Source organism: Scleropages formosus, chromosome 10 (genome assembly GCF_900964775.1).
Source record: "Scleropages formosus chromosome 10, fSclFor1.1, whole genome shotgun sequence".
In the NCBI taxonomy this organism is placed as follows: Eukaryota; Metazoa; Chordata; class Actinopteri; order Osteoglossiformes; family Osteoglossidae; genus Scleropages; species Scleropages formosus.
The window spans coordinates 24,521,431-24,537,042 of record NC_041815.1 but is presented as its reverse complement, the minus strand read 5'-3'; the positions used below and the strand labels follow the sequence as shown (position 1 = coordinate 24,537,042).

At 52.0% G+C, this 15,612-nt stretch overlaps 1 protein-coding gene across 4 annotated transcripts in view; it reads left to right on the top strand.

The window, feature by feature from the left end:
- The window catches only part of msi2b (musashi RNA-binding protein 2b), a 200,687-nt gene extending 185,966 nt beyond the window's left edge, over positions 1-14,721 (top strand). For 2 of the 4 annotated variants that reach the window (XM_029255557.1, XM_029255555.1), the window contains 4 exons: positions 1,800-1,979; positions 8,507-8,661; positions 11,864-11,940; positions 13,963-14,721. In XM_029255557.1, the coding sequence (XP_029111390.1) occupies positions 1,800-1,979; positions 8,507-8,661; positions 11,864-11,905 (377 nt within the window). In that variant the 3' untranslated portion in view covers positions 11,906-11,940; positions 13,963-14,721. The remainder of the gene's footprint in view (positions 1-1,799; positions 1,980-8,506; positions 8,662-11,863; positions 11,941-13,962) is intronic. The other 2 variants (XM_029255558.1, XM_029255556.1) reach the window with 2 other exon arrangements.
- Positions 14,722-15,612: the final 891 nt, after the last annotated feature.

Genomic DNA, 15,612 nt, shown 5'->3' with positions numbered 1-15,612 from the left:
AAAACTCACCTCATCTGGACTCACTTCCCTCATGACCTCTTAAGTTCACGTTTAAGATGATGCCCGGATAACCCTTTACGCAGCTGCTCCTGCAACGTAACGTAAATGTTTCTATGTACGTCAAAAAAAAATGACTAGGGAGGAGATCAGGAATCGTCGATATTCTGATGGCTCTCTGCAGCTACTCGCGTGACGAACGTTGGTTCATGTGGCGGAAAGAAACAAAGTAACTGCACTTAAGAATCGAGGGTTTGGATCCGAGTCTCTCTTCCCGCTAACGTAACGCACACGTCGTACTTCTACGGGATGCGCGTCGCTTTCGTCCGCTAAATAAACGAACGTAAACGGTAGCCGGCAGCCGGGAGCTCCGAGCGACGGCCGAGAAGCCGCGACATTTCGCTTCGCCGCGTTCGCGTACGGTTCCCGCGCACGGGCCGAATTTATCGCCCGTGAGTGTTTTTCTGAAGACGAACGTTAAAAGAAACATTTCGTCGCTGGCGTCGGAGTCTCGGTTTGATTTGTAGCTGTTTATATTCCCTTGGCACGCGGCCACATTTTGAGCCCTTAATTTGAGAAATGGGCGCTCTGCCAGCAAGCAGAGGAATCAGAACCATAAATTGTTGACTGCGGGCGCATGTCTTGTGTGTATATATGTTACACGTATTACCCTAATTTATATAGCATTTGGCAGCTCGTGACAGCCTAATTATTACTTAGGACGCGCGGCATCCCTTTGATCGCTTCCGTTCGAGACGCAAATGAAAAAAACAAACAAACGAGGCGGCGGGGAGGTCTCGGACGAGCGGCTCGAGCCGCGCGTCTCCGCTTCTCTCGAGCGGATTAGCCGCGGTTACGAAGAGGCGCGAGGGCCAACGATCGCCTCGATGGCCCTCTTTATCAGAGCAGGGGCGGCGAGATTAACGCGGCCCTCCGCCGGTGTCGACGCACCTTAATTTGGAGCGACGGCTCTCGTCCTCCCGAGTTTGTTGGCAGGGGGTCCGAAAAGTCCCGCTTGCAACGTTTAGGGTTTCGGCGGCCGGAGGCCAGACGGTGCCGTGGTGTCCCTTTAAAGCGCTTAACTGTTATGTTATGCCGTTATTTTATGGCGAGGATCCGCGTACTTATCTGTCTCCTACATCGGTCCAACAGGCCTTGAAACGCGCTCGTATAAATCGTGAGATTAATCGAGGCCCACTGGCCTAATCGCGCACATTCATGAACAGAAGCTTGAAATGAAGTATCGATTTGAGCGAATCCTATTTTTTTCCCCCTTCTCTTTTGCAAAAAGTAATGTTGCTCTCCTTGTGCTCTTGGCAAGAAAGTGAGCTGACACTGGTTACATTTGAATTTTTTCATTAGAAAGGGCAAACTCGCAGAAGATGGATTGACGTGCGAATTCTGCTCCGCTTTATCTTCGGACGGGAGGCAGCCTTCTCTCAAATGTAACCTTTACCTCCGTATTGACGTTCGCTACGGAGCGGACGGACCCGATCGCGATCTGCGCGAGGCGGCGGCGGCGTCGGTCCCGCGCCGATTAGACGCGTTCCGGGCGGCGTCGCCCCTTCGCGCGGGCCTCGCCGGCCCTTCGGACAACGCGGCAGGGAAGGAGCGAACCGGTCGCCGGAGAGTACGTGTGTGACGTCTCATTAGTGCCGTGCACCACACTACTGTGCCATGCATCAAAAGAAAAGAAAAAAAACAAGACAAAAGACACAAAAAGTTTTGACATTGCTGTGAGAAAAGTTTTCCGCAATGATGGAGTCCCCCCCACCCCCTTCCCCTTATACTGTATCTCCCAGGGTTCCCCGATTACGGTTTCTATTCCGCGCCCAGTGACCACCGGGGGCCCCCCTGCTCCTTTGCGGACTATGGCTCCCTGGGGCCCCAGGCCGCTCAGATGCTGCACAGTGAGCATACCAGCTCAGCCTGCAACTCCCCCCTCCAGCACCTGCACAGCCCGGATCAGTTTAAGAGCCCAGGTTTGTACCGCGCTTCCTTCATTGGCTTCACTCGTTTGGTTCATGACCTTGTTTCATTCAGAACTTCAAGCCATTCATTTTTTTTTTTAATAAAAAAAAAAGCCAGAGTGAGAAAAGAACCATGGTTAAAAAAAAAAAGAAATAAAAATAAAAAAGAAAGACCCAACTCAGGCCAACCCTTTCAGTGCCTTTTCAAGGGGTTGACCTGAACTGCACCGCATGCCTACTGTACCATTTTCTATTTCTTTCTTTTTCTATTTATTTTTGTACAAGTGTTGGCCTCTTTAGAGGTATACATGTATCCCTTTGAGCACATGTGCTGCATATCGTGGGACTCACCCTGCACGCTGTGGGCAGCTCAACAGCGACACATGAGGAGGTGAACGTGCGCGTGGTGGGGGGTTGGGGGGGGGGGCTGGACTGGACTCTCCTCTGCCGGCCCCCTTTCCACTTTAGCGAAGGCTTAAGCGAGGTTCCGTGCACAAACGTGTCAGTGATGCGCGAGTAAGGAGCGAGAAGAATGAATAATTGGGTGAGGAGAAGATAACGAAAGCTGGAGTGAGGAGCCGCTCCTCCTTAATGATCCCCAGAGAGGAGCGACCGTGAATGCGCGGTCCTGTTTACGGAGCGCAACGTGGGAGAAACGTACAGTACGGATGTGGATACGCTGTACGTGTACATGTGTTACGTAGCCATCGGGGGAAGCCTGCAGCCTTCAAATTGGCGAAGGAATAGAGCACGCTTAATTTAATTCCTCTCCTTGATGAAATTGAACTCTCCAGTGCTGTAGATAACTCATTGCTGAGTTTTAAAGTCATTATTATTATTATTGTTGTTGTTGTTATTATTCATATTGCGTAGATGTTTCTGACCAACGTGGGCGTCTCGTTCGTCGGCCGCAGTCTGCACGTGGTCCTTCGGTGGACGCGCGGTACCCGAAACACCCCGTTTTCCTTGGACTGCGAACGCAACGGAGCCCATTTTCACACACTTAAAATCCTATTGTTTTTAAACTTTGTTTTATTTTCTTGCAGATTGTTTTATATATTGGAGTAAAATTGCGAAATAATTGTAAATGAGATTTGAATTGGATTTCGAGCGGCTCTGCTGGAAAAGCAGAGAGCGCGGACGGGCGAATGGACGGCGCCGACCGCGCGGCGTACCGAAGTAGCTGTCGGCCGTGCTCCTTCCGCCTGCAGTTTAATGCCACGGACCCCGGCCTCGTTCTCGGACGGACATTTCGTTATTTCTTTTCGATCGAGGACCTCGTCCGGCGTTCGAAAGTCTGGCACGGCAACCGCGGCCACGTTTAGGGTCGAGCCCCTAGACCGAGCCGGGCCGGTGCGGCGCCGCCCTTCCTCGGCCTAATCGGCCTCGTCTTCCCGTGGCCTCGGGAGTCTGGCTTCCCGTCCCGCGTCTTCTCTGGGCTCCGCGTTACCGGCTGCTCCGTTTTTACTTTTCCCTGGGACCCCGGAGCTCCGCGCTCACGCGGTACGTGCGGCTGAATGGCCGCCCTTCGCGGACGCGTGGTCTCGTGCGTCGATGCGATGGCTCCCTTTCGGGGCGTAATTGTTAACGTGTCGCGCGGCTCTCCGCGTTCACTTAATCCCCTTAAGCTGCCCTCCTTGCGCATTGTGGCCGACGCCTCCCGGTCGCTGCTTATGTTGCGTGGAGCGAACTCCCTCACTAAAGCGGGGACCGTGCTCGAGCAGATGGTCCGCGCACCGAGCGTCGCCGGTCGTCTCGGTCGGCGTCGCTCCTCAGGTGTCATATTGTTCCAGAAAGGTCCTGGACACATACCGGTGGCAAACAGCCAGAAAAAGGAAGCTCCTTTGTCTCCGTTCCCTTTCTTATCGGGGGGTCCCGGTCGGGCCGCGTCCAACGCACCGCTGGCTCAAGATGCGTTAAATCGTCCGCTGCGGACCGCGTGTCCTGGGGCGGCCGGTAGAGCGGTCTTTAGAGCCGCTGCCTTTGGGCCCAAAGGTCACAGGTTTGAATCCCACCTCCAGCTGTAGTACCCTTGCGCAAGGTACTTACTACCCTAAATTGCTCCAGTGAAATTACCCAGCTGTATAAACGGGTAAATAATTGGAACTCGCTTTGTCGAGAAGCGTCGGCTAAACGAATGAATGTATCCCGGGCGTGCAAACGTTCGCCACCCTGCGCTGGAAGTAAGGGCTGAATTCCCGAATGCTGCGCTGCTCTCCTTCTTCTGGCCAGAGTCTGGTGAACGGGGAGAAAGAGTTGGGCAGGAACAGACCTCCGCGTCGTCTCGCGATGCCTTGACGGCCGTAATGCGGCCGACACGGTTCATACGAGTCAAAGTGCTCCTCGAAAAGCTCTTGTTGCTGGATTCTGCGCAGATGTAAGGAAGAGAGATGGAGCGAAATATATCATGTAAATGGATCGAGGGCAATATCCGTCTGGATGCTTCTGTGCAGAAAGACTTAAGTATTTAATTATTCATTGTAAGATTAAGTCATGAAATGATTTTTATGGGAGCGCAATCTGTGGAAAAAGGACAGTGTTGGAGTACAGGCCGTTTAGCAGATGTTTATCCCCTTTATTGATTTTCTTATCTGAATGTGTTTAGCAGAGCTGACGTTTCTCTGCACGGAAAATAAACACTTTATGAAAGTGTAGCCTGTCTATAAAGGTACAACGAAAGGGCACATCGAGACTGCCCTTGCGGCGGCGTCCCGCGGGACCGGGACGACCGATGCAGCCGAGTCACTTTCATCGCGGGGAAGGCGGGCAGCGGAATACTAACGGCGGCGCGTGGCTCCCGACGCCCCGTCTCCGAGTGCTCCTCGCAGCACGTTCGTGGCTTCATCTTCCGCGTTGCCGGCGCCTTTCTCCGACGCAACGCGCGCCGTTAGCTTTGTGCACTGCGCTACTTGCACCGATTTACCTTGTTTGAGGGTACTACTGCAGAAGCAGAGGTTCTAACCTGGTTCCTTTGAATGGAAGGTGAGGCGAGTGCTTTAACCGCTCCGCCACCTGCCGGTCCCGGGACACGGTAACGACTTGGGTGAAAATTAAATGCGTTACTAAACACGGTAAAAGAGCAACGTAGAAGGACGCTGCTGCTACCCCTCGGGGACTTTATGTCGCCTTTGGGACGCACTGAGAGCAGAACAATGCAAGCGCAGCATCCTTCCGAACAACTGCGAAGGCGTGCGTGTCTTAACACAGCTGTTGTTCCATTTCACTCCGTTGGCGGTGACCCAGTAACGCCTCGTCGTTCTCCGGCGACGTTACGCCGGCGACGGCCGAGTTTCTCCAGTGCCGTACGCGCTCTGTAGTTCCGCTTCTCGTCCGGCGAGGGAGACTCTCTGCGATGACGCGGGATACTTTACCATGTTTGTAAGTCTCCCAGTGAAACGGACACACTGTGCCGTGGTAATAAAGTAGGTTTCCGGTGAATTGTTGGTAACGCTTCTCCTGCCTGATGGTCACTTGATGGTTGGTGATGATCACTGAGCTGAGAATGTGGGTGGCGGCACTGAAAACTCATAACATCTGGTGTGGTAACGTGTACCTGTCAGAGTGAGCGTCCTGATTTAGCCTTTATTTAAGGGGGGGGGGTTCAGTTTCGTGACCGTTCTGCGTCACTTAGACAAACGGCCACCGTTGTGACGACTGCAGAGATGGCAGCGATACGAAGCACAGGTGTGAAGTCACTTTCCACAGATGTTTTTTCTAATTGTTTTTTTATTTGGTTAAAAAGAACATAAGTGCGGCGCCGCGGCGCGCGGAACGGAATGTGTGCCTTGGCAGTTTGCCTGTTTGCTCGTCTCTTTGTCTGCCGCTTTGTTCAATGACGCCGCTCCGTGTTTGTGGCTTCTCCTCCGCAACGGAGGAGCGATAAGGGCGACGTGCGTCGAGCGCGCTTGCGGCGCCAGGGTTAGACAAACGCCGCGCGCTTTTACACGCGAACCACGGCTTGCCGTTGGAAACGAACGCGAAGCAGAGGTTCCCTAACGTGCCGTCTCCTGGGCTGCGTCGCTCCGATAAGGGGGGGTGGCTGCGGCGCTCAGGATGCCGGGGCACGAAGTCGTGATCTGTGGGATGGAACCCACGTTACGCCCAGTGTTTGCCCCGGTTCCGTGTGCGCGTGTGACCGAGCATTCCCATGCTTATGCCGCCACAGCCGCTGGTCGTGCCCTCCTCCGCGCGGCGCCCCCTCCGGTCCGGCCGGAGCTGCGGCCGAGTGCCGGGTTCGGTGTCGCGGAGGGACGTGCCGCGTGGCGGGAAAGCACGCGCCGAACACAAACGCGCGTCCAGATCGGCCCGCGTGCGTCTCTTTCGTATGTCTTTGCCGCTGGCGTGCGGGCTCGCGTGTCGGGTTTTGGTCCCCGCGCCTCAGGCCGCGTCACACGCGCTCTCGCCGTCGCCGGATAGTACGACGACATAACCGTTTTGTCCCGAGGCGACGTTCGCGCACGCCTTTTGTGCCCGACTCGCGCGTGAAGGCTGACGTTTCCCGGCTCGGACTCCCGATAGCCCCCCGTGGCAGACGGCGGACCCCCGCTGCATCACCGGTGGCCCCGTGACTCGGGTCCCGAGGAGACAAAGAAATGCGTATCGACGTCCGGCCCCTACGTGTCGGCGCCGTGTTCTGCGGAAGTGTCTTCTCCGCTTGTCTCTTCGTTTTGATGGCTTTTAGCCGCGTAACTCTTGAAATTTTGGCTACTAATAGTCTTCTTTGCGAATGGACCCGCGAGTGAACCCAAAGCTTGCGGCCGCACGAGGGCTCCGTTGAATTTCCCCCTTTATTAACGTGAGGGCCGTTTGGTGCCGTTTATGAAGAAAAATGGATATGGTGCGGTCGGGGGGTCTCAAAGTTGCGCGCTTTTAATTTGATTTGTGGATTTTGATTTTTATTTATTTTAATTTGTCTTTGAAGGCAGCAAAAGTGGAGGTCATCTGGAGATGACAGCAGCGATGGCTCAAGTGGTCTGTAACAATTAGAGCAATTTGAGAGTACCCCGGGGTTTCTCTCTCTCTTCCTCTTTTCTTCCCCTCTTATTTTAATTGCCGACACATTATTGGTCTGGGACTTAAATCAGATGTGTTCTACTTTCAGGAACCCGTCTCTCTCTCTCTCTCTCTCTCTCTCTCTCTCCCTCTCTCCCCCCCCCCCCCACTCTGTGACAGGGCTTTTTCCCGCGCTCCTCTGCAGTAAATTGGCAAGGCTGCTTGTTCTGTAGTTCAGGACTCGGCTCATGACCGCCCACCCTCTTCCCGTCGCTTTGGGAGCAGGGCGGCAAGTTCCTGCCCCCCCGGCTCCTGCACCCCCCCGCCCCTGGATGCATTTTGTGTGTGTTCCCCTTCAACGGAGGGATGATGTCTCTCGCTGCTGGGGAGATGTAACTCAATGATGGAGCTTTTAGCGCACATTACCCAGGACACCTCCTGTAATTTCCTGCCTGTCAGGAAGCAGCCAGGTCTGATGCCCCTGACACCCGACGGGAAGATAATCACCATCATATATTTAAAGAAGGAGAGGGAGAAAACAACTCTCCCAAGGACAGGTGTTGATTAGACGGGGGTGTTGTGTTGAAATCCCCCATGCAATTTGTGAGAGGAATTCATGAACTCACATTCATATTTGACGATGTACAAACTCTGAGCGCCCAACAAGGGAGGTGATGGGGGATGGGGGATGTGGAGGGGGTGGGGGGGGCGTATAAAAGAGGTTATGGTAATGAAAGAGGCCTTTGCGAACCAACTCATTTTCCAGCATCTTAACCAGGCAGGGCCCCGCGAGAGGAGAGCCCACAGCTTTATTAGAGTCACCTCCATTTCTGACCTCACGCAAATGACACGCGGCGTTTCTCCTCAGCCGCAGCTCCTTTGTAGTTTGCATGGGATGTGAATGCTGTCTCGACCTGTCCGGGCACAGAAAAGCGTCCGTTCTGCATGAGCGTAAAAATGGCACATGAAAAGAATTGCGTACTTTGCTGGAAATGTGATAAACGAACACCCCGGTTCTCCGCTATTGCACTGAATGACCATTTCTATGACAAATACACAGGTGTATCTGTGCGTCTGTCTCCGTGTATGCATGCATACATACATACATACATACATACATGTATATATGTATATACTGTACATACACACCGTTGTGCGTACACATATATATGCGCGTATATATGTGTGTCTCCGTCTCTTTATACGTGTGTGAATCAGGCTTCGGGCTTCCTGTTAAGGGCTGAGTTTCCGTTACCCTTTACCACTTTGATTTTGCATGCAGTGTTATTCTGTGAAAAGATATATTATAATATTATATTATAATATTAAAATATATATTATTCTGTTTCACGTTTGTATGTATTAGTCCTTACGGTCTGATTTTAATTTCCGTTTCGAGAGGACCGATTTCTCCTGCTTTGGCTTTTTGTTCTCTGGGTGCTGTGCATGCCAGGCTCATACGCAGCTTTTCAGCTTTTATCTCTGCAAACCAGTCCTGAGTAGCTACTCTGCTCATCCCACTTCTGGCACCACTGCTTGCTCGGCAGGCACCAACCCGCCTCGACCCGGAGCCTTCCCTGGCGCCAACAGCCCGGGCCCCGTGGCGGACCTGTACGGCCCCGGCAGCCAGGACTCCGGCGTGGGGAACTACATAAGTGCTGCTAGCCCCCAGCCCGGCTCCGGATTCAGTCACGGCATCGCTGTAAGTACGCTTCCTCGTCCCGGGGCCCCGCCCGCCCGCCCGCTCGCTCGCACGCATGCACGCACACACATTCGCGCGCGCACACGTGCCTGTCTCCCGAAGCCGCCCTCCTTCCTATTGCCAAGGACGGTCGATGTGCCCGGCGTGCCTGCGCGAAAGTTGTTATTCCAAACGAGTCCACGCTAACTGTAGAGCGACAGAGTGCCGGAGTAACTTCACTTCTTCGTATAAACTGCCTGGTGTTCATCTCTTTTGCCCCGAAGTCCAAGTGGCGATGCGCAAGGCTGTAACATATTGCGGGGCAATACGTGTAACTTCACCTTTTAAAAAAGCCCCGGCACACGAAGGCCGTAGCTTCCAACTTGCGACTTTGCATTCCAAGAGCACGGGTTTCTTCAGCGTGGATCCTCCTCGTAACACTGGCAGACAAAGAGGGAGGTGAAAGAGAGCGGGAGCCGGCGCAGGATGTGTACACCTCCAGCAAATTGGACGAGCACATTTCGAATATAATTTTAACTATCCACCTTGTAGCGCTCCGGAGCCAAAGGAAGCCTTTTCGAGAAGCTCTTTCACAGCAGTTGGCACTTCGCAGACTATGCGCTGGTGGACCAGCTGGTGATCGGATCGATGCCGTTAACACCGCTTTATAGCGTTCACCTGCGTCTGTCAAGAATCCACTAGCAGTATGCATGCAATGCAGCATCTTTCTGGGGCTCATTTGTTTTTTGGGAGGAATACCCACGGCGCTGCCAAACAGGTGCTCCAGCAAAGCGCGCAGCACATAGCTGGACTGATTTGGAGCTAGTGTGCTCTGGCACCTTCTGCACGCTTCCTGGCGTTCCTTCATGAGCTGCGCCGAGCGTCGCTGCCCGTCTCCGGTGCTACCAGGCCTCCTCCGAGCCTCCGACCAGAAGGACAAGGTCGTGTCATTAATTACATTGACTTTCAAAACAGCGTTTTATTTCTCGCTGAAAACCCGCGCCGACCCAGTGTCGGAGCAGGTGCGGTCGAGCAGAAACGACCAGCGCCGCCATCTGCGCGAGACCCCCGCGTGATGCGCCGTGGCGCGGATTCCTCCCTTTGCCCTTTGAAGGTACCGCCATTCATTATTTATGATACCGTTGTTTTTAACCTTTACAAAGTTTATCAATATAGATTAGGACATGGGAGGGAGCTAAAGATCTTTCTGTGGTCCGCTGAGGATTGATGAACGACAGCGGTTCCTGAATCGCAGCCCTGTGGTGAGGTTTCATTTCTGCTGCCTTTTTGAACTTTTCGAGCCGCAATAAGAGAGCTTCAAGGCCTCGAGAGCACGAACAAGGCCCTCCTTGTGCTTTATGCACTGTTTATTGAGAGCGCATGCCACCTTTGAACACCTGATCCTTGCCTAGCCTGCAAGACACTCTGCAGGAGAGCAGCGAGAGGAGGAACAAAGAGGACATTGAGTGGAAGAACAGTGTCTCCTTCAGCGTGGGCCGTGCTCCTTTGTGCCTTTCTCCACGAACGTTCATCAGGCCTCGCGCAAAATGCACAGTTAAGCGCGACTCGTAAGGACACTTCAGACGCGCGCGGCTCTCGTGCCTTACGCCGAAAGGGAGCAGTCGCAAGTGTAATGAAATATAAACGAGGATTTCGCTACCTGGAGGAAGTGAGGAGGGATGGAGAGAATGTGAAGGAAGTATTTAAAAAAAAATCTTTGCGATGTGCGTGAAATACGAAGCGGGAGCATCGCAAGGAAAGGGAGAGCCTTCCTCTCAGCGCCGTCGCCCTCGGACCTTCGGAGACCTTAGAAGCCGCGCGGTCGTCCTGTTGCCAAAGTAACCGGAGGAGGGACACAAGCAAAAGTTTATCAAGCAAGAGTTCATTCACTCGGCCCTTACGTCCTTCTGGTCGGCACCCGCACCCTCCCCCCCATGCCCCAGCGGGGCTGTCCACGCTTCTCAAGGGTACTCCGTGCTTGACTTCGCCCCAGTGTCCTCCGATGGGCTCGCAGAGTGGCAGCTCTTTGTTTTTCTTTTTTTTGGGATTGTTTCTGTTTTTTCCAGTTCTGAAGCTCCTTGGTCACTTTTCTGCTCTGTGCAGCAGTGCCACAAGCACGCAATATACACGCGACAAACTGACCCGACGACGCACTACTGGCACTACTGGCAGTCTTAGCATAGAGACACCGCTAATCGTCCACCGTCTTCCCACAAAATTCCACCGGGGCTCTTTTCTGGGATCGGCTTCTCGGCACAAATCCACGGTTATTCTTGTTGTTACAGTACTTCTGCATGAATTGGGTTGTTCTTAATATTGTCTGTGTTAGCATGAATGTGTACAAGCGCCGGACAGAGAGACTCCGCAACTGCTTGTATCTCGGTGAGAGTCCGACAAGTTCTTCGCTCGAGGGGCTGAATTGGAGCGAAAACAAAGAGCCCCTCTGCTGCGCTGCGTTACCGGCGTCCTTCCCCTCCCTATTTGGCCGCCGTGGGGGCAGGCAGGCGAAGCGCGAGGCGGAGGGCCTCGGGGACCGAGGGGCTGGGATGGCGTGCGCAGATGGGGGAGGTTCAGGCGGTCCCCCGTCGCACGAATCCCACACGCCCGGACCCCGACGTCCAACGGCCCGCGCTGCCTCCGCACGTAATCAGTAGTGCCCGCGCCGCAGCGTCCGGCGCCCTCCGTCCGCCGTTTCGCAATCGGGGCGATTCTTAAATTCCTTAATCCCTCCAAATTAAGCACTTCCTGTAGGCTCTTTTGGCTTGGAGCAAAATCTTTACTATGTCTCCGTCCATAGCCGATGCAGCCATTGAGGACACTCGGTGCTGCTGTGATCACGCCTCCTCATTAGGATACATGAGGCATCGCAACATAAATAAAGAACATTTTCTATGTCCGCATTGCTGAAGTGTACCTTATATCCCCGGAGGGGTAATGAGAGACATGGTAGGATTCTGTCCTCTTGCAACCAGTGAGAAAAATGCCCTCCAGAGTTCTCGGTTTGGGTAAATGTGGGGGAAAAAAAAATAATTGATGGCAATGATTGCATTTCATAATTCATATTAATGATTGTACTCAATTAACGTATGTGGTTCTTCCAAATTATTTAAGGGAATTCACAGATGTAAATACTCATTCATGCTGGCAACGCACAAACCTGTGAATAAAATTTCCTTTTTCCCTAAAATGCATACTGACACATGTACTAACTGTACACTTTTAGGGTCCGTTGATTGCGACAGCTTTTACAAATGGATACCATTGAAACCTAACAGGTGGTTGGTTGCCATCTCATTTGAGGTATTATGTGCCATTTATATTATCTGATAAATCTTTTTCTCCCTCTATTTCTGCTCATTACTTTCCCCTAGTTTCTTTTAAATCCACATCCCTTCTTGCCGCCGTGTCTTTAACCGTCCGGACACTCCTCTCTTCTCACCTTCACCCTCCTGCACTCGCACAGAAATGTCAAAAAGTTTTTACAGGGTTTCTGGAAACACTTATGTATCTATTAAGAGAATCTGATGGGTGGAAAAGGGGGTACATGCATCTGCTTAACTGTCGCCCTTTATAATTGGGATGACATTTCTGAAATTTGTGCGGAACCCTTTAAAAAGTTTATTCCTGTCATTGAGTGAAGTTCAAACACCCCACTCTTTCTAGAGCCCCTATTAGCACCATGCAGTCCCTCCCCACCACCACCCCTCATTGTATGAGGCTCCACTTGCATGGCAGTATCTGTGATGATGATGATGACGACGACGACAACGATAGCGATAATGAAATTATCAATTCGTTGGGTTTACTCAGACTGCACTGTTGCTTTCTCTCCACTTTGCCATCGCACACCTAGAGGTCGTATTAAATCACGGGGTCAACGGACGTTGAACAGGTCGCTGTCGCGCTCCGCCGTAGTAACGGTTCCAGAGGCCTCGGTCCGGCCGGGAGCGCCCGCGGTGCCGGCGCATCTCTCCCTCCGCCTGGGGGGGGCGTTCGGTGGAGACGCTGTACGGAAGTTGACATTTAGACTGGCGTCTCTCTTTGTATGCTGACAATGGACACTTTTTGTGCGTTTCAAACTATGGAAGTAATGTGGGCTTCACAGCAGCCCGACTTCAAATCCCACCTCCTGCTCGTAGTGCCCTTGACCAAGGTAAAATGACTCAACTGTAAAATGGGTGAATCGCTGCAGGTCGCTTCATACTGCAAGTCGCTTAGGAGAAAAGCGTGGGCTTTTTCGATGAACGGTTAACTAAGTGGTAATTAACGGTGGAACGGAAGCCGATGGAGAGCGTCTCTCAGTCTCTGCGGTGGGCTCAGGAGCGTCCCGAGTAACTGCTCACCTGTCTCAAGTGGTAAAAAGGAAGTATTTCACTTGCTTGTCGTTTATAGCCGGTTGCATTCAGAGGATCTCCCTTCTACCGCATCGCTCAGCTGGGTCTGTGTCCTCTGTGCAGCTTAACCTGCTGTCAGTCAGGCCTCCTCCGAAGATAAATATTTCAGGTGTGCGCGTGTGTTGCCTGGCTGGAGGCTGCTGCCTGAAGGCAGCGGCGATCCGCTATAGAGCTGCCCAGAGGCACAATCCCTGGCTGCCCTTTGAAGCTCCCCCGCGTCGTAGGCTGCGATCTGTTGGGTGGGATCCCCTCAAAGTCCCCGTGGCTCCTTTCTGCCCTCTCGCCTCACTGCCCATCCGTGCGTCTAAGGCCCTCTTTAAGGTCACTTTGGCGAGGAGGCGCCAGGCACCAGGCTTCTCCCGGCTTCTCCTGCCCTCGCTGCGGTTCAGTAGAAGGATCTGGAAGGCGGCCGAGAAGCGCCGCGTCAGCGGCCTCGTAAACGCAGCCCTCCGTCTGCGAAAAAGACGAGAGAGAAAGCAACGGTGACGGCAGTTTCTGTAAACCGGTGTGCGCTCGTCACTGCACGTCTGCATGCTCTCAGCGCTTACGCACGACATTCACGTAGATCAGCCGTGTCGTCTGTCTGCGTGCGCGCGTGCGCGTGCGTGCGTGCGTGCGCGTGCGTGTGTGCGTGCGCGCGTTCGTTCGTTATCGGCGTTGTATCTGCGCTGCCGTACAGCCTCCGTGCGCCTTGTGTGACCGCCGTAACCCGGAGGGGTCCTGCGAGTCTTTTCACTCACGGTGAAATCAGACACTGGCGTGTGCTCCGTACAAGAGGCCAGACGTTGTTGTTGGCGAGGAACCCCTTCCCATCACACGTCTGCTGGAGGTTGTAGGCAGAGCTCAGATACAGCGGTCCAGCGGTGCCCCGTCAAGTAGGAGGACCGTGTCCTTAACCACTTTCTGGTGTCTGTGTTTGGATCGGCAGAGTCTGTCCGGAGGCCCCGGCAAGGCGGGCCGAAGTTTCTAATTGGTTCTGTGTACAGGTGATGTCATCGGACTTCAGGCACTACAGCGTCACCCACAGGAACGGGGCTGGAGGTGGCACCACATGAAGAACAAAAATAAAAGCGTAAAAATCATCTCAGAAAAAAAAAAAAATCTGCTGTACTATAATCCAAAACACGGCTTTTAAAAATCCCTTTCAATCCTCCTTTAAACCCGGTAACTTCATGTAAGATTCTGATGTTACTTTTAACTTTATTTTAGCTCCTTCTCTTCTTTTCAAGTTTCCTGTTTATTTCAAGTAGCTGTAGAGTTTGATTCTTTGATTATTTGCGTATTTCTGATTTTCTCTTATAGACGTAACGGTGTAAAGTGTAAACTTGCGTTTTTCTTTCGACTTCTTTGTAGAGCTTGATGTTTTCAGTGGTTATGTTCCTCATTTTTACCTTTGGTACCGATCCTTAAAAATGATCAGACCTTCAGGTGTCATTTTGCACACGCAAGAAAACTGACATGGAGGGGTGATGCTTGACGAACGAGAAAAAGAACGTTTTAATTCGCATAGACAGTGAGAGGGTAACTAATAAATCTTAGTAGCTCTGTTTTTGTTTCGTGACGTCTTGTTAACTATTATTACCTATTTTGGGCAATAAGAAGAGGACTACAATATTTTCACGGTCCTTTTTTTTATAACTGTTGTTTTTTTTCTTTTGTTGTTACGAAAAAATAGAGATTTTTTTTTTCCTTTTCAATAACTTGTGAATTCAGATTTGAAAAAGAGAAATGTAACTGTAAATATTATTCCAGTCACTGCATATAACCAAGTGAGAAAGAGATACCATATTTTTGTGAAGGTGTGATAGGCTGTAACTGTGCTGTAAAAAAACAAAAAAGGAGACTTGTGAAGCTCTTAACAGCGAACGAAATCCATTGGGAGCACAAAAAGTCGTTACTGCCCCGCTGAGGATACGAACGAACGAACGAACGAACGAACCTACAAGAACACTGTTAGCTTGCTCTGTACATACTGTAGGCTTATTAACTGTACTAGTGTCATACCAGCATATTGACTAGATAGTGAGTACAGGTGTGCACAAGGTAAACTATTGAACACAAAAACACATGAGGTAACTTCATTTACTCCATGTCTTCGAAGCAGGAGCGCTTACGAACTCCTGCCGAAAGCTTAACGAGAACTAGTACTAAGTTGCTCTCGGCGATTCTGAAAAACCTTCTTTAACGGAAGAACGAAAGCTGTAAAATCCAAAGCACACTTTTACCTTCTATCGGTTGGTTGCGAAGACTCGGAATGAGATTCAGAATTCTGTCCAGACATTTCACGCCGCTCCGTGAATATCGATGTTCCGTAAACGCCGCAAACAAACAGAGACGCGCATTTCGGTTTCGTCCCGTCCCGTCCCGTCCCCCCCGCCTCCGTTTGTTCCTTTCCGCTTGACGGGAAACGAAAGGCCTAAGTTCCGCTCAGCAGAGGCAATACGTAAACCGAGCTTCTTTTTCCCAAATTGGTCTGGAGTACTTTTGAATTAAACTAGGAAGGCAAACATTTTATATCGTTACCTCAGTCCTGTGAGTTTTACCGTAGATGGGTTGACAGATTAATTTATTTTATGTG